General features: G+C 43.4%; 1 protein-coding gene across 3 annotated transcripts in view; it reads right to left on the minus strand.

Annotated features, from left to right (window-relative positions):
* Positions 1-888: 888 nt before the first annotated feature.
* The window catches only part of RBL1 (RB transcriptional corepressor like 1), a 1,112,731-nt gene continuing 1,094,663 nt past the window's right edge, over positions 889-18,956 (minus strand). For all 3 annotated transcript variants that reach the window (XM_069652118.1, XM_069652119.1, XM_069652120.1), the window contains one exon: positions 889-3,112. In XM_069652118.1, coding sequence (XP_069508219.1) covers positions 2,942-3,112 — 171 coding nt within the window. In that variant the 3' untranslated portion in view covers positions 889-2,941. The remainder of the gene's footprint in view (positions 3,113-18,956) is intronic.

Genomic DNA, 18,956 nt, shown 5'->3' on the forward strand with positions numbered 1-18,956 from the left:
TCTGGCCCACACCAGAATCTGGGCTATGATCCTAGTAAGCGTTACTTAAGGAGTTCCCCCTTCACAAAGGGATTACAGCATCTCCTCATGTATGCATATCTTTCTCTTACCTGCTGCCCGGCTGACCACCACAAACCATGTCTGCAGTTTGCATGGCTTCAGCCTCACTTTTGTTTGCTGGACTGTAATTAGGTACGTGAACAGTTCCATAAGCATGTCTGCAGACTGTGTAATCATAGCTGCAGTCAAGACATCTTCAGTCTAATTATAGACTGCGCTTGTGGACTAAACCATCCTTGTCACAGGGGACATTCCTTTATTCAAAGTGGTAACTATGTTGCCCTTTATTCTTGTGCACCTCATTCCTCTCCTGAGAGTTTGATTGCTTTACCACTGCTACCATTAGTTGAGACAAGGGAAACGTAACCCTGTTGTGCCTATACACTTTCCAGACCATCAAGAATAGGTTCAGAGGAAAACATATCTTTTTAACATCACAGAGAAAGCAAGACTAAAGGGATAAAAAGCTGGACAGAACGGAGGATAGCACAGGGGCAATGTGCTGGTCTTTGAAGCAACACCACGCACAGCAACAGTTTGAATCCCGGATCCGTGCTTAGAAACTGTACTTGTATCTGTACTAAGCATGTTATAATAAATAAATGTTGGGTAAGGAACCCAGAAAGGGGCAGAACTACAACCCTTCCTTAAGTGTCAAAATGTAGGATCCAAGCTCTTAATACTAGAACACCTGCTCGGTTTTGTACAATGGAATCAATACTCTCATATCTAAGGCTGAACAAGCTATGATGTACCTTTAACAGTTTGGTCCAATGGGATGAAAGCATACAATAAAATGCAAACACAAAAGACACGCCATACTTTGAAAAAGGTAAAATATATTTTATATTTACACAAGCATTGCATATAAAACAAGCATCTAGCAATTTACAGATTGGTTATGTTAAAAAGTACATAGAATTTAAATTTAAAATTGTAAGCAATATGTTCAAAGGTTCGTGGACTGCAAATTTGTGCTTTGTCCTGATAAAATGATCTAACCCAAAATTGTCACCTTTAAAATGTTCTTGCACATTTAGAAAAACACTTAAATTGGATAACCTAACACATTAATGCCTAGTTACATAAATTATCTGAACATGAATAAACATTTACCAAAATAAGCTACAATGTGTGTAGATGCTACACAATGTTTATTCAGGACCCTTAGGAAAAAAAGAGCCTACTGAAAGGTGAACTATTTCATAAGAGTATGTTTAAAACTCTATATTAGATGGACAAGGTGCAGTTCTTGAACAAATCAAGACTTTTTTTTAAAATAACAGATGCAAGACTAATACACGGCCATTCAGTCTTCTGGACTGGCTGACAGATGGAAAACCACATTCATGATATTTTGAAGATTTTTCTATAACCTGGACCATCTTAAATTCCTTTTTTTACACCAAGTTATTGATGTTTTACCCACTGCATTATACACTTACAAAATTCAGTCATTGGCCAAGCACCGTATATTGTAATCAATTTAAAAGCCTTGCAAGTCTGGAAATCATCAATTGGGCATTTGTAATTTTACTGAGGATAACACAGTAAACGATTACAATGTTAGGCTTTATTTTGAGAAAAGGTTGTTTACAAATTTCTGCACCAGTTATGCCATTTTCTGCCTTAACCAATATCTATTCTTTGCTATTATTCTCAACTTGATTGGCTATCCCAAATATTAGTGTCAATCAAGACTGATAGGACTACAGTGACATTTTAGTTGCCAAGGCAACCGTAATATGAGAAAAATAAAATGTTCTCATTCTAAAACTGGTGGTGACTATGCCCACGAAGACTGGGGTTGCCACTAGGAGAAACTGTCACCCTTAACACTGGTGACCAGCCACTGTGTAATCAGGCACCCTACCTATTAATATTGATTTTAATATATGTGGGTGCCACAACCCCAAATTATCTTAAATTAGATTTACCAAAGTAGATATGTAGGAAAGCCAGATCAAGAACTTACAAAGTCCAATTTCAGTGCTGCAGCTTCTCACCCACCCTTTTTAATTATGCCAGATTGGAAGTGTATAGGGCTACAACAGGACCATTGGAACCCTTTTGCTGCTGGTGGCGCCACAGGCATCTGCCTCAACAGGCCTTATAGTAGCATCAGCCATAGGTAAAGATCATATTGCCTCATCGGTCCTAAAATTTTAAAAAAACGTAAAATATAGAAACATGTCACTTCTCTGCAATGAGCTTCAGAAAAACAAAAATGAAAATTCAACATAAGTATAACACAAAAAAGCCAGAGAATTTAACTGCCTTTACAGGCGGCCCTATTTTCATTTAAGTGAGCTCTCTTAAGTAGAGAAGCAGTTACAATAATAGAAAAGACAACATTCTTAAAACAGTCAATGCCCATGGCATTTAGATTTACACTGAACCCAACTTTACAGAAAGGATTAGAAAGGCTAGAATGCTTTAGAACCAAACCGACAACTTTGCATTTGTGAACCTATAAACTGCCATTAACAAAGAAAAGCAAAACACTGCTACAAAGGCCACCGTTTACTCCAAATGCTAAGAATATTGTATGTTTTAAGTGCAGAGGATAAGGAAGAGCATGAGAGGGAGGGTACCTGCCTCACAAAAATGCAAACAATAACAATGCACTGTGTGGCGATCACAAAATAAAATGTGCTGTTTAACATCTTTCAAATATGCTGGGCAATATAAGAATCAGTATTAGGTTATTAACACCTTATCAGAGGACTCATGTTGGCAAAAAGTAATGTACAAAATACTAGTGTAACTTTGTACACTATTAACATTTTTTTCATATTCTATCCAGCTGTGCTATTTGTTTTACATCTTCTTCCGACAGTGACCGAAGCTTCCAACAGTCAAATTTGACAGGCGGTATACGCTAATGGTTGGCACGCTCACTGATAACGTTTTGCAGTCGTTTCAGCAAGACATCGTCATTTTCTTGACACAATCGCTTTGCTGGCGATTCTGTATCACTATCTATGGTTATTGCCCTTTTCTTTGTTTTCGGTTCTCCTTGTTTGATCATATTGTTGATGTCTTTCAAACTCTGCAATAAAAAATAGGGAACAATTGAAAATGAAATCCCTCCTCACATCAATAAACATTACCTATGACCAATGAATTAAATGTTTCTCGTTTTTATAACATTTGAATTAGGAAAAACAGGTTAAATATCCAGCAAGAATAGTTTAGTTACATTCATAAAACACAGTGAATTTCTCCACCAACAACAAACCTTATCCAATAACAGTTTTTTTGAAATATCAAATACAATGCACAACTGTTCTGAGAAACTTGCGCACAATTCATGAGGCAGGACACGTACGCTTTTTCATTTTTCACCCATCATCAAACCCAAAAACCCACCCCATTGTAAGAGGATAGTCTCACTCCCCAATACCATCACAGACTCTGAAACTAAGAACCTGGCTGCATCAAAACAGATGCACCAACCCAATTAGTATGTTTAATACCCTTAATCTAACAAGAGAAGATCTTTGCATGTTGCAACAGATTAGTTAGAAGTGACCCAATCTCATGAAACTTGGTAGCACAATTGTATGAGCTGCTTTAGTGCCATGACCATTGCATCTTTAGTGGCCAAAGCTGTTTCGAGAGCCCCACCGTACCTCACCAACCCACCACCAGCAATTTAGCCTCCCAGTCCCGGCTTGCTAAAGAGTTCTCTATTGTAGATATTGACGTGACACTGGGCACCAAGCAGGAGTTCCGAAAACAAATCCTTGTTGGGTCCCAAAGTCAAGAAACCTCCATGTTTCAGTTGAGTTCCTTTAAAACGTCTTCCTGAAAATGAAGCAGCTATTGGCCCACTATGAACCCGTTCAGAAGTTAGGTACAAGAAAAAAGCTCCCCATCTGCCAGCAGTTTGGGGAGTTATTGAGATTATATTATTGCAGTGAGTCTCAGATATCAACTACATAAAAATGTTAGGCAAACTTCCTTATGTTGGACGCCTTTAGATGCCTTTTCAATCTCCTCCCAAGTGATCTCCCACTCTGTCCCTTGCAAAGGCATACCCAAATCCCTCTCCTAATCTGCTTGTATTTTTTTTGTATTTGTTTAATATTTGTATTGCGCGTCAAACCCTGAGGTAACTGGGCGCTTGAGAATCTTAAAGGTTACAGTTATAGACAGGCATACAGGATATCGTCAACAGATAGACCCTGGTTACAGGTGGGTCAAGCAGAAAGACAGGAGGGAAAGTGCAATAATGAGCTGCGGAGGCAAGGCCAAGGCAACTAGGCTGATTCAGAGGGGAGTACATCTTACTGAGGAGGCTTGTTGCTCAGCCAGTTTTTTACACTGGCTTTAAAAGTAAGGAATGAGGGTTCGTGTCTGAGGGGGGGGGGATCGGTAAAGAGTTCCAACTTTTTGCAGCTTTAACAGGGAAGCTGGCACCTCCTGCTGTTTTTAGATTGTATCTTGGGACCACTAAGTTGTGGGACTTGGTGGATCTAGTGGTACGTGAGGGTTGGTGAAAGCAGATTTTGTCTCTCAGGTATTCGGGGCAGAGTTGGTAATGCATTTGTGCGTGATAGCCAGGGTGCGTAGAGTGATTCTATCTCGGATAGGTAGCCAGTTGGCATTGTGTCTGTGGGTGGAGATGTGGCATGATCTCGGGAGACTAAGTGCAGCTCTTAGAGAGTTGGTTTGGAGTACCTGGAGTTTGTTTAGGTTGCGTTCTGATGAGCCAAGGAAATGTGTGTTGCAGTAATCGATTTTTGATAGGGCAAGTGCTCTGGCCAACGTTAAACAGCTGCTTGTGGATAGGTAAGATTTACAGCTGTAGATCAGTTTATTAGTATAGACCGTGGAGGACACACGGTTGAGCTGTTTTTTGAGAGAGTGTTGAGTCGAGGTAGACCCCCAAAGTTTCTATCTCCTTAGAGACGTTGATTATGTTGCCATCAATGATGAAAGAGGAGTATCTGTTGTTGAGTTTATTCAGACGTGCCCGAGTACCCACGATTATTAACTCGGTCTTGTCATTGAGGCAAAGGCCATTGGTGGCCATCCAGGCTTGGATTTCAAAATAGACGCTGTTTAGCAGTTTGGAATCGTGGTCGTAGCAGCCATTGAGGGGGGGGATGAGGACTTGAGTGTCATCTGCATAGTTATTGTAGGCGACACCCAGGTTGTCCAGGTGGTCTAAGAGAAGCTTTGTGAAGATGTTATATAGTGTGGGTGACACACAGGATCCCTGAGGCACTTTGGGAGTTATGTCTGCTGAGGCCGACAGAGAGAAGACTCTGGTGGTTCGGGCCGATAAAAAGGATTTGATCCAATCGGATGCATCAGCGGAAAATGCTGCAGCGGTAGTAAGGTGTTTAGTGAGAATTTGATGGTCGACGAGGTCGAAGGCTGTGGATAGGTCCAGTAATAGGAGGATTGCTAACTTGCCTTTATCCTTCGCCTCGTCCATTTGGATCTTTAGCCTGAAAGAGTTGCACAAACGGAGATGAGCGCCCTTGTTCCTGTGAGATTTGACTGTACACAAGCTGCAACCCTTTGCCTTGGACCAAATAGTATAGCGTCTCAGACATAGGCAACTTAAACACACACTTCCAGATTGCAAAGGCTTGAATGGTACCCTTCTCAAACATAGTTGCTAAATGAGTACACCACTCTCAATTTCTAAAAACCTCCATAAACCAGGGAGAAACAGAACGCCTGAAAAAAGGCATAAAGTGCGAATGAAAGATCGTAAAGCCCTTTTTTACTGCATGATTGTCCAGAGTTTCAGATCATCCTCATAACAGAAATTCATTAGATTGATTTAGGCCTTTGGGAGTTGCACAACCAAAGTGCATACCCATAAATATGTGTCAGTCATTGGTTGATGGTGCTTCCACCATTGTTGGTTTCCACTCCCCCTTGCACCCCCTCGCCCGATTTGGGCCTATAAAGAAGTTCTGCTATACTGAGTGGTTTATGTAGTTGCAGACGAAGCTTGGGACTTGAAGCTGTCAACTTCATTTCTTTTCATACAGAATGTTCTGCAACAAACATATCTTTCAGCAGGTAAACTGTAGCTTGAGAGAGAGAGAGAGAGAGAGAGAGAGAGAGAGAGAGAGAGAGAGAGAGAGAGAGAGAGAGAGAGAGAGAGAGAGAGAGAGAGAGAGACTGCAAAGTCACATTACCATTGAGTGTTTCGGACAATGAATTAATGAATTAACACTACATGTTGGTCGTCCCAAGCACTGAAATACCATTTGGAAAAACTCACTAACAATCAGAGCCTTTGAAACCTAGCCGTCCCAGCTATCACTTGACTTGTAATGACCACCTTAAAGACATCCCATCTTGTCTCATCTGTTTCACTCTCCCTGTTCAGAGGTTACTTACCCATGGTAACGTTCTTTCGATTGGATGTTCCTCCCACGTATTCCTCATCTTATAATAATTATCCTTCCAGCTTCAGCTGCCTCAGAATTTGTTTTCGACAGGGGGTGCTGCGTGCTGTCTTGTAGATGTCCCTCGAGGGCCTCCGTTCGACTGTCGACATCATCAGTATAAGTAGCGCACGCAGCGCCTGTTGGCTTCAGTTCTGTTTTCCCCCCCTCCTGAAGAGGAATTACCAGGCGTACCATAGACCGCAGGCTCCAAGAAAGCGTAAAGAGTAAGAACATGTAAATTGTAAGGCGGGGTAGGCTGGGACGGGCAATGAGGAATACGTGGGAGGAACGTCCAATGGAAACAACGTTACCATGGGTAAGTCATTTGTTCTTCGAATGGATTGTGTCCTCCCACGTATTGCTCATCTTATGATAGACTCCCAAATGAGTAATAATTTGGTGGTGGAAGTATGAATGATATTTTGTTTTAATCAAGGACCGAATGAAGGACCGCTTTTGCAAATTGTCCTCCCTGACTGGAAGATGAATCCAGGCAGTAATGTCTCACAAAAGTGTGAGAAGACGACTGTGGCTGCTGAATAAATGTCTGATTAGGACACATCTTTGAAGAGCAGCAAAGGTTGCCATGCCCCTTGTGGAATGTGCTCTTAAGCCTTACGGCTGGTCCTTGCCCGCTGTACTGTAACATTCACCAATAGCCAGGATGATCCATCTGGATATGGTTTGTTTTTTAACAGCTGGACCCAATTTACGGCCAGTATATCCAATGAATAATTTTGGAAAGCACCATAGGTGTGTCACATAGAAAGGAATCCACATTCTTATCCCTGCACCAGCTGCTGAACTTGTTCCAAATACAGCAGTACAAAGATTTTGTTGCTGGCCTTCTGGCCGAAAGCAAGATCTCCATTACATCATCCAGGAGGTCCCAATCCTTGTACCTCAGCCTCTCAGAAAACATGCGTGAAGGCTGAGTGTCTTGACCTCTGGATGGAAAACCCGACCATCCTCTGGCGAGAGATCCTCTCTTTGTGGAAGACATATTGGAGGGAAGATGGGCATGTCCAGAAGGTCCGGGTACCACAGCCTCCTGGCCCAATCAAGGGCAATTAGGGTTTCCCCAATGTTCTCAACCTCCTGATCACGCGAGGAATGACGGGGACTGGAGGAAACGCCTACAGGAGTGGAAACTCCCAGTCCACTACGAACATGTCCCCTAGAGATCCTCTTGGGGGAAATTCCCTGTAGCAAAACAGCTCACACCTCCGGTTGACACTGGTCGCGAACAGATCCACTTGAGGGGTTCCCCAAAGGGTGAAGATCTCTTGAAGGACTTCCTGAGTTAGTTCCCACTCGTGGGAGATTGTGCTCTGCTTGCTCAGAGCTTCCGCCACCTTATTCTCTTCTCAGGCTAGGTGAACTGCCGATAGAGATATTCATTCTGGAATTTCCCAGAACCAGAGTTGCATTGCTTATTTGCACAGTGGTAGTGACCCTACACCACCTCTCCTGTTGAGGTAGTACGTAGCCACGATGTTGTCCGTAATTACCAGGACATTCCTTCCCCGTACAGCGGGCAGAAAGGCCTTCAGCGCTAGTCTGATTGCCCTCAGCTCCAAAAGGTTTATGTTTAGTTTGGACTCCGATGGAGACCAACGACCACTGATTATCGGATCATTGGCGTGTGCTCCTCACACCGTGAGTGAGGCGTCCGTCACTACGGTTATCTGCAGCCATGGCTGCCAAAAAGATTCTCCCTTGAGAATGTTGTCCTTGCAAGCCCACCAGAGAAGGTCCTGAGAGACTGCTCGGAACTTGCAGGTGGTCTGACATTCTGCCTGAAAACTGGGACCATTGAGTCCCGAGAGTCCAATGAAGGGATCGCATTCTCAGGCGAGCCTCTGGCACCACAAAAATGCAGGATGCTTTGAGACCGAGCAACCTCAAAAAATCAAAAGCCAGAAGATGCTGGGCATTCTGAAATTTGGTGACCATCTGCAGAATATGTTGAGCTCTTGCCTCGGGTAGCAAGGCTTTCCCCGGGAAACTTCCAGGACTACTCCAATAAATTGGAGTATTTGAGGTGGTATCAAGTGGAACTACTTGTAATTGAGGGAGAAGACCAATTTGTGAAGGTAGTGGCAGGTTACGCTTAGATGTTCCCAGGCTTGTTTGAGGGAACAAGCCCTGATCAGCCAATCGTCTAGGTAGGGGTAGACGTGAATCCCCCCTCTTCTGCCACCACCGTCATCAATTTGGTGAAAACCTTTGGGGCTGAACCCGAATGTTAGAACTCAAAACTGATAGAGAACCGCAAACCTCAGGTACTCTGTGCTTGCGATGGATAGGCACATGAAAGTAAGCATCCTGAAGATCCAACAATACCATCCAGTCTTGGTGTTGGAGAGCCTAAAGGATTTGGGAAAGTGTAACCATCTTGAACTTGTCCTTCCTGAGGAACTTGGTCAAGTGAAGTACAAGACTAGTCTCAATCCTCTGTCCTTTTTGGGAATCAGAAGGTACGGGAATACAAACGCTTGTTCCTTTCTGCTACAGGTACATGTTCTATTGCACCTTTCTCTAGCAGGGTCAAAATTTCCCGCACAAGGCGCTGATCCGGAATTTTGAAAGCGTTGTTCCCCAAGGCCTCAGAGTGGTTTTGAGGCAGCTGATGATAAAACCACAAAGGAATCGTCTCTGAACTCTTCGACCTATTTGTCCTCTTCCAATTGAGGAGTAGAATCGAAAGGACTTACCCCTCCAGGAAGATGAGCCAGAGTAGGGGTGTTGGGGCTGTCTAATGGCAGCGGTAAGGGATTTAGCCGCTGCCTTTGAGGTCTGCAGCTTTTCCAAACTCTCATCTGCCTTGCTGCTAAACAGCCTCGAGCCATCAAAGGGCATGTTGAGTAGTCTAGCTTGCACATTTGGTGTAAACCCAGACTTCCTCAACTACACAAACCTGGGTAACACTGTGCTAGTTGCCATGGATCTGCTGATGCGGTCTGCAGTATCCAGACCTGACTGGAGACATTCACCCATTGCCTCCTCACCATCCTTGATGATCACCAGGAAGCAGTCTCTTTCCTCTCTTTCTGGGATGTGGTCAGCCGCCATAGCTACGCAGTGCCAAAGGGTAAACGTAAACATTGACAAGGTACAAATTGCATTAGTAGACTTTAATGCCATACTGCCAGCAGTAAATATCTTGCTCGCTCAGGCATCCACTGCCTTATCATTCCTATCAGGAAGGATGGATGGGTATGCTGACTGCTTAGTAGATGTAGCAGCCTGAACCACAGAACTTTCTTGTGTACGATGTTTAGTCTGATACTCAGGGTTGCTGCTGCATGGTCTGCATTTTTTTAGCAAACTTTGTATTCACTGCAGCCACAGTCTCTGGTGTCTCCCAATTTGCAGAGACCCTTTTTTGTAGTGCAGTGTGAAATGGCAAAATTGAAACTTTTTGGGGACCCTGATCCAAGATATCTGTCACATCATCCTGCTCAAAAGGGGTAGGCCTGCTCCAACCTAAAAACTCTATAACCTTATTCATTAGTTTCCTATATGGGGAGTCAGCATGATCAGTAGGATCATGCTTGCCAAATTCTAACTCAGGAGAGGTATCTAACACACTGAAAGTTGTCATACAAGTCTTTTGATCTAGACTCATCAGAGATCAATTCCTCTGGCACATACTGGAGTCGACGGCTCCGACGCAGTGTTAGCGAAGGCGTCGACTTCGTATGCTTCTTCGAAGGAATCCTCGATGGACTGGATTCCTGACTTGTCAGAGCCCTCGACGATTTCTCGGCAGATCGAGATCTTTCTCGATGCAGAACCGGCTTATGGCTCGGTTTCGAAGATTGTCTTTGACTTCCCTTTGTCTTTTTGCAGATCGACAGGGGCATGGGCTGTCTGCTTGTCCTTCGAGGGGGCCGGGCCGCATTCTTGAAGATTTTGAGCATTTCATTACAAAATGCATTTAATTTGGCTGGGGAGGGCGATTTAATTGGACACTTCATTACCTCAGCCAATGAATAACTGGAGGTCGAAGATGACCTATGATGCCGTTTCTTGGCCTTCTTCGAAGACTAAGAATGGCATGATCAACTTCTCCATCGAGACGTTTAGATTTTTTACGTCTAGGAGAGTCCCTCGACTCATCGGTCTTTCTTTTTAAACTCTTTGAAGGGTACTTCGAAGGCAACCTCCCCACCGCCAATTTAACTTTACGCTCCGAAACCCTTTTCGGTCATCGCCTGACAGGAACCACAGTCAGAGGTACGGTGACCGGTACCAAGACACCACAGACATACGCGGTGGAGGTCGGTGATCGACATCTTCTCTTCACAGTCTTGGCACTTCTGGAAGCCTATCTTAGGCGTTGATGGAGCCGACTGGGAAGACATTTTCGGAATTAAAATAACTATCTAAGTTCACAGAAGAACCGAAGGGTGCCGTAATTCTTCCGCGTTAGCTCGGAAAATCAGAACTGAAGCCAACGCCGGGTGTGTGCGCTACTTATACTGATTATTACATCGACAGTAGAACAGAGGCCCTTGAGGGACATCGACTTGACGAGACAGCATACAGCACCCTCTGTCAAAAAAAAATTCAGAAGCAGCTGAAGCTGGAAGGATAATTATCATAAGATGAAAAATACATGGGAGGTCAATCCATTCGAAGGATTCCGCTAAAAGCGGCTGCTAGGTTGTTCCTCACCACTGCCAATTTCAAAGCAGCAGCAAAAGTCTCCTTGTCTACCCTGCACCAGATGGTCTGAACGTATATTAGGGCAGTGATCAAAGATAGAAGGCCTGGCATGTAAAGTGTATCCAGGCAACCCAATTGTTTATTTTATAAGTCACTGATTGAAACCATAACTTAAACTCAAAGAAAAATGGCCACCTGTTTCAGAGAACCCTGCACTCCACAGGGATTGATTGGGTGCAAAGTGCACTCCCTAGCACTAAACTTTCCTGAATGTGATTGGTTGAGTTGTCGCTAATGCACCCCCCCTGCCCCACCCAGTGTGGCGGAATAGGGAGAGTACCCCCAAATTATGTTAACCATTTTCTATAAGAGGTGCTTTTAAAAGACATTTACATTTAACTAGTCACTTAGACAACACTTGTGCAGGGGAACTTTGGACACCCTCCCATAAGCATGCACTTTACTGAGCACTGACTTGAGACATTGCATATTTCACTTACCTTCTATGGAAGGACTGCATAAGTCAGGTGCCTGCATTGTAAGTATAAGTAAGGCTCTTGGTTTTATGGCACAGATTTTCAACATTGACATCTTTATGTGTTGTGATGAATCTAGCCATGTCATCACTGCCGCCCCAGAGAAAGTCTCTCCTCATGTGGCCAGGGAAAGGCAGAAGCTACCTGATCCTGACCCTGGGAGCGGCTATCTGAGTGAGGCACATGAGGGGGGGACGATGCTCATGGGAGTGCAGTGGACTCGCTAGGTGGAACATGGAATCCCCCTTTCCCTTACAGTCTGAAAACACCCCCGTAACTTCCCAATCCTCCATTGCATATTGTAACGTTAGACAGGAACATCCTGTCATGACTAATAGCAAAGCTCTTTCATATCCTTATTTGAAAATGTGCGATAATACTAAGACGAGAAAGAGGACTAGAGTGATGGAGATTGCTGAGGCTGAGAAGCAAGAGACACGCTTTAGTTGTTGGGAGAATTAGATAGGTGCCGGGACATTCAAAAGCACCAAGAAAGCATTGGGAAAGATGGAGTCTCGCTACTCCTGACACAAGTCTGGAAATCCAATGGAAGCAACCTGCAGCGTGGAATGAGGAAGCTCCTGGAGGCACCGTCAGAAGAAGCCCTCAGCTGAGAGGTTTACTGTGTGAATGCCGTGGGGGGAGTAAGCTGCTTAGTGAAGTCGGAGGCAATGAGGGAACCAGAGAGCTGACGAGACGCCCGTCAGACAAGGAAGCAAGCTGCTGGGAGAACCGAGGTCAGCGAAAGACTCCAAAGCTGCACAATGAAGCCAGTGAGCCCATAGAGTGAAGTTGGGACGCCGGGGCACTTTGTGGCGTGTATCACGTTCCGTTGGAACATAATTTTATGTACTTGGTGAGCCCGAAGAGGGGAGCTGGGACGTGGAGACATTTGTTGAGAGAAACAAAGGCATATGAAAACAGGTCGAGGAACCAATGTATAAAAAAAGCAGATATCAAATCTTGGAACCGTTTAACATTGAGCAAGAAGGAACATTTTGTATTGAGAGAAAGCCCTGGCATAATGATTGCGAGTCTGGGACTCGCACCCAAATACATGTAACCAAGTCAAGAAAGCCCTAGCAGGAGAGTATACCAGGCAGAAAGATTGCGAGTCTGGGGCCTGCACCCAATTGTGTTGATCTAAATAATTGAAGCATAACAGGAAAGTGTACCAGACTGACAGAGGAAGGCCTGGGAGTCACTCTTGAGCTTATTGAACTTTCTGAAGTGTGTGGAATTCAGGGGAAGGTAGTCAATCCCACTGCAACTGGGACATATTGTGACGACGGAATCATTCCCCCTGGTGCTGTCAAGAGGCTAAGTGAAGTGGAGTTGTTTCTTGGCCATGCGAAAACTAGAGTCAACCCCCTCAAGACTGAATTGTAGAAATCTGGGAAAGTTCAAGGTAAGATCCATACTGTTTGAGAGTGTGAACTATACGAAACCTGAAGAAACTCAGAGGACGGGAAACCTCCCCCTTTTCCACCTGAGACTTGTGGAACTTTGTTTTCAGTACCTTTTCTTTGGAAATATAAGTTGAAACTTGGGAAGAGCTGTGAGTGGACAGCTAAGAGAAATCTCCCTTTTTACATTATATTGAGTTTAGCATGTAAGGGTCAGGTTAGGATTTGGACACAGAACGGAAAACTTTACTTTGGACATTTAGCCAAAGACACCATTTCGTTTTTGTTGAGGCAGGGAAACATCTCAAGAGTTAGAGTCAGAAAGGATGTTCTCCAACCCCCTTTTTTACTTTGGTTAATAAAGCCAACCGCCATGACACCCCTCTGACCATGTATTACTCCAGATTCCTTACAGCATTCATATTTATTTTATTGCTTTGTAAACAAAATAAGCTTCAACTAGTATTTTTTCACATTTATTGAAAAGAAAAAGGACGTGCTTCAATGCTTTCATTTTGGGTGCTCACAGAGCAAGGTTACTGTACCTCTAGCCATGATCCATTTTTACATTAAAAACAGAATGCTGCCCTGCTATTGTTGGTCAGATCAACAATGCTGTATCCAAAGTGAAAACTTTCATTGAGCAGACATTGGCCTCCTAGATACGACTGGGATCTTATGGAGCTGAGCAACAGATCAGCATTTAAACCATTTTAAATTTTTACAAATAAATGAATACTGGAAAGAAACTGGGACTTTCATCTGTATTTGGTGGTAAAAAGAAGCATTAACAGCAGGAAAAAAGGGAGCCTAATTATGAGGCAGGTTATATATTTACCTTTCTTGTATGCTCTTGCCACTTTACTGTTACAGTTTGTGCACCGCTTTGGTAAACTACTTTTTATTTTATTGCAGATGGAAGTGTTGTGTAGTCTCATTTTGTGATTGCAAATTTATTATATATTGTGGATGGGATTTTTTTGCAGTATAGAAGTTTAACCTGCATGTGCTTTGTATGCCGAATAGTATAATGTTTAACTTCATTGTGCCACTTCATTACTTGACTGTTGTGATAAACCTGGAGGTGACATCACTAACTTCTCAGGGAAAGTCTGTTCCCAGGTGGTCAGTGAAGGGCAGAAGCTACCCGACACTAGTTCTGGGGGTGGCTATGCGTGGGAGGACCACCTGGGATGAGACCGATCCCAGGAAGAGGCTACTTCTCTATTGGAAAAAGAAACATGCAATTCCCCTCTGGGTCAGAACAACAACTGTAACTTTACACTAGCCCTGTATGTAGGACATATTGTATGGTAGAAAATCTAGGGGAAACCCTCGATTCCAATTATGTGCGTCAAGAAAAATGTACCAGGACGAAGAACAACCAAGCAATGAAGATTACTCTTTCAGAGAAACCACTGACGCATACTAGTTGTTTTTATCATGTGATCAATACCGGGAACTTTAAAAACGTGAAAGAACCGAGAAGATGGAGTCTCTCGGATCCCGACACGGTTTGGGAAGCAGCAATGGCGTGGTGTAGAGAGGCAGATGGGAGAGAACCAAAGAAACCCTGTGGCGAAGAGTCAGAGAGACTGCGGTCACAAAGCTTGGAGCAACAGTGAAGGCTGAAGCCCTGAGCGTACTGGAAAGGGCTGTAGCAGTCACAGCAAGAAAGAGGAGGTTCAAGCTGTAGCTCTCACACACTGCAGAAGTCACCAAGAAGGTCCGGTGAGCCTGGGGGACACCATAAGGGCACCGGGGTGCTTCAGTGCATATACCGCGAAGCAGCCGTAGAGGCGAGCCTTCGCACAACAGAGATAAGCAAATAAACAAGCATTGTCGAAACCCAATAGTAGTGACATTAAAAAGGCCACAGAAAAGCAACCGAGTGAATGAACAAGTATGGTCAAAAGCCAATAGTAATGCAAGCGATTAAAATAATTGATTAGTAGTGTTTGCCAATTAAAATGTTCTTGATTAGCAAACAAACACATTTGATTAGCAATACTGTACTAATATTTTGAATGCCACCAGATGTTATTTGTACCCAAGTCACAAAATGAGTATCAATACAGCATTTTTGTGCAACGTTCAAGACTGACATTAGCGCGATGAGCTAGGCCTTGCAAATTATTTAAAATTCCACTAGACCTGCAGGTCACGTAACTTAAGTTTACCTACTCGACCTAAGAGAAATGCACTCAACCCATGGCAGCGGATGACACAATGTAAATGTGCTTTCTGTAAAATGGTGCATGTCACCACAAACCCACTTTGCTTGGCACACTGCTGCCACCCAAAGGCCAGCCATTATCGGTGAAACCCATTTGACATTTACTGCGAACAAAATAAATGCTAAATAAAAATTTACAAACGTCTCCTGCAAATGGTACTCTCCCTTCATAAAATCTACTTGACTATGCAAGTGGACATGTAGACTTTGCAAGCCCTGGATGAGTGTCTGTAAAATGTAGGTGGTCAGCTGCATGGATGTTAATAAATATGACAAAAAGGCTCTAAAAACAGTTTGGCCTGCTCTCTTCTGCAGGTGCAAATATGTAATGCAATCATAATCAGTGAGGAAAACGAGCTCTGGAGGCTAATTACACTGTATGGTATTGCAGTGGATCTGTAGATTGTTACGGAAAATTCTCATCAATGTGCAAATTCCCTCTACCTTAGAGACCTCCAGCTCTTTTTGCTAAACTTTGGGGCTTTGAACCTTTTAATTCTGTTTGTTTTCTGTGTTTATTTCTTTTGGTTACAGAGTTTTAGACAACTCCATAGGCATCATCTTTTTATTTGTGTCACACAGCAACCACAGTGCAGTAGTTACACCGGGAAGCCTTTTAGGCTCTCCCAAGGTTTAAACACCTTCTCTGGGATAGGCTACTGTTTCCCAGAGAAAGTAAAGTGAAATTGCTTCAAAGCTGGAGACAGAAAAGATCCAGTGAACTAAACACCTATAGCTCTCCTAGATCACTTAGGGAAACGATTTGCGGGTTACCTTGTAAAAAAAAAAAACGTAAACATCTGGGCAGCAGAGAACGGTAAGCAGGACAAAAGACAAACTGGCTTTGTCAAGAAAATAGGAACTAATGTGAACCTACTACTGTTGAACATGATAAAATATGAAGCATTAACTAAGACCCAACAGGTATATTCCATCTTTATAGATCTAAAGATGGCTTTCGACTCTGTCAACAAATACTTTGGTCTAAATTATCATGGGGCTGTCCACCCTCCATCCTGCACCCGATAAAACAACTCTACTCCAAAACCTCTGTCCAAGTCCGGTTAACTAACGATGGTATGGTGACAAAACCAATCTCCACCTTGAACGGTTTGAAGCAAGGGTGCCCCTTGGCAGCGTGCCTATACAATTTGTACACTTGTGACTTCGGAGAAAGGATCCAAAACACAGCGGCAAATCCTCCGAAGATCAACAATGAGACAATACAAGCCCTAATTTACGGCGATGATATCATCAGTCTAGATAGAACCATATCAAGTCTACAAAAAACCTTAGACAAAGCACAAAATTTCATGATGGAAAATGAGCTGCAGATAAATAAAGAAAACTAAGGCAATGAAACTAGCCTCTCAAAAAAACAAAAAACAACATAACCTAAAGATACATCTGGAAAGCGAACAGATCGTGAGAACCAAGGCGATCAAATATCTGGGCGTAATGATTAATCCCTCCTTGAACAAACAAGAATGGAAAGACCACACAGAGGGAAAAGCCAGATCCCTTGCAAGGCAAGGGTGATTTTCTCATCTAAAATTCGGCACATACTCAATAAAAGCTACAATTGCTTTGTATAAGCAAAAAGTAATTCCGATCCTGACCTATGCCAGTGAATCACTGATCAATCAACCAACAATAAAATGGCCCTGTTACGAGGCATTATTCTGGAGGAAAATGCCATCTCTTCCGAGATCTTTCCCGATGCCAAGAATTCGTTATGAATTAGCCCTTCAATCCATCAATTCTATAGTTCAAATAGCAAATGGACCTTTATAGAAAAATAATATCTCAAGACAAAATACCATCGCTATAAATCCTTAAAGAAAAAAACAGGCCTTTCAAATCACAGGCCTTTTTAAGTGGACTTCTGAGAATAAACAGATTAAAAAGATTAAACAGAAAATGCATACAGAAGAAATTGCTGAGGAAATGCTGATAAATAGACCACAGCATGTGAAACGCAAAATAGGGAACAAACACTGGATCAAAACTGTAGCCGAGCAAAGTAAATATAAATGTCATCTCAAATGCGAATTTGAAATAAGGGCTCTCCACGAACTGCCAGGCTACTTGAACTACTTTCCGGACCGCACCATCCAAGACCTATTTTTGCTTCAATATATTACCGACTCGTGATTACTTAACCATGACAGACAAAGCAGCTAATAAAACTTCTAATTGCCGCTTCTGTAAATCGGTAAATATCCCAGAAACACTTTTTCATTTGATCATGATCTGTCAGGCTCTGACGGAAAAGGGAAATCTATATGGAGATTACTTTGAGATATCCCACAAACAAATAACAACCCAAGAAAGATGGGGCACGTTATTAAGAGGACAAGACAAACGTCTAATCTTCATAGTAATCAAATTCTGGACTATGATCAATGAAGACATATATACAAATAACTGTAAATGAAAAGTTTGAAAAAAACTAAACATTTTAAATAAAAAAAAAAAAAGAATTTTAAAAAGTGAAATTGACTTTACTAGTCTTTTCAAATTCCTAGACCCAGCACACACTATCTTACAATAGAGGGGTGTAGGGGTTACCTAGTATCCCCTATGTCTAGAAACTCACGTAGCAGTCAAATGCTAGTCTTTCCTTTCGCAATGGCTGGTGGAAGTGGTTTTACAACGAACTACCATGATTTTTCCCAACCGCGAACATCGGTAGCTAAAGCCATGTTTTTCAAGATGGCACTTGAGCCCCCTTTGTTTAAACAGGTCCTGGTCTTTTTTCGCCATTTCTTTTTTGGAAAGGCCCTTCTAGAGTTTGTCTCTGTGCGCCAAACTAGGTTTGGTCCCCTTGTTTCTATGCCTTTGGCGGGCTTCAGGACTGAAGACCGCCTCTGGCGCCTGAGTGTCTGGGGTGGGCAGGAAGTGACAGATGCCAGAAACCCCCTGTGCTTAGTCTCCTAGGAGACCCAAATGCACTCTGGCTTGATTGGCTGGCTCACTGTCTGGCAAGGACAGCCACCCTGCTTGGTGAGTGGCAGCTAGGCTGGAATGAATGGGAGAAAACTGTTTAAAAGGCAAGTCGCTTGGACTGAAAGGCAGAGTCGACCACTGGAACGAAAGAACCTAAGACGAGCTGGAAGAGGATGGCTGCCGCAACTACTGGACCGTTGGTTTGCCCGATGGAGCCCTGCTGCAGGTCAGAATTGCCAAGTTCATCTCGACCGAGAAGCCCCTTCAAGGACGACTTCTTCCTTTGAGTTGGTGGGACCAATCAACTCGTAGGCCACCTGGATACCATTCTAGGAGCTGGTTAGGATTAACCAGGGAGAAGGACACCAGCTTGTGTGCTTGAAGAAACCGGAATTGAAGATTTGCCAATTTGCCGTGCAGTGCAGGAGTCCCCCGACGTCCACCCTCTTGTCCCCATGACTGAGGCTCAGGAACAGCGAGATCTGCAGGAACTGCCAGGAACCAACATCTTCAGCTGCATCTTTTTCTTCAATATAAGATACTGTGAAAACCCGACCGAGAGAACTTACCTCTCACCGCAAAAGTTTGTGGAACTTTGGCAACTTGCAGGCCTTGTCAGCTTGTGACCCGACATACATACCTTTCTTCCGGGAACTACTTCTAAGAACTGTGG

Source organism: Ambystoma mexicanum, chromosome 3p (genome assembly GCF_040938575.1).
Source record: "Ambystoma mexicanum isolate Mex_15411 chromosome 3p, UKY_AmexF1_1, whole genome shotgun sequence".
NCBI classification, from domain to species: Eukaryota; Metazoa; Chordata; class Amphibia; order Caudata; family Ambystomatidae; genus Ambystoma; species Ambystoma mexicanum.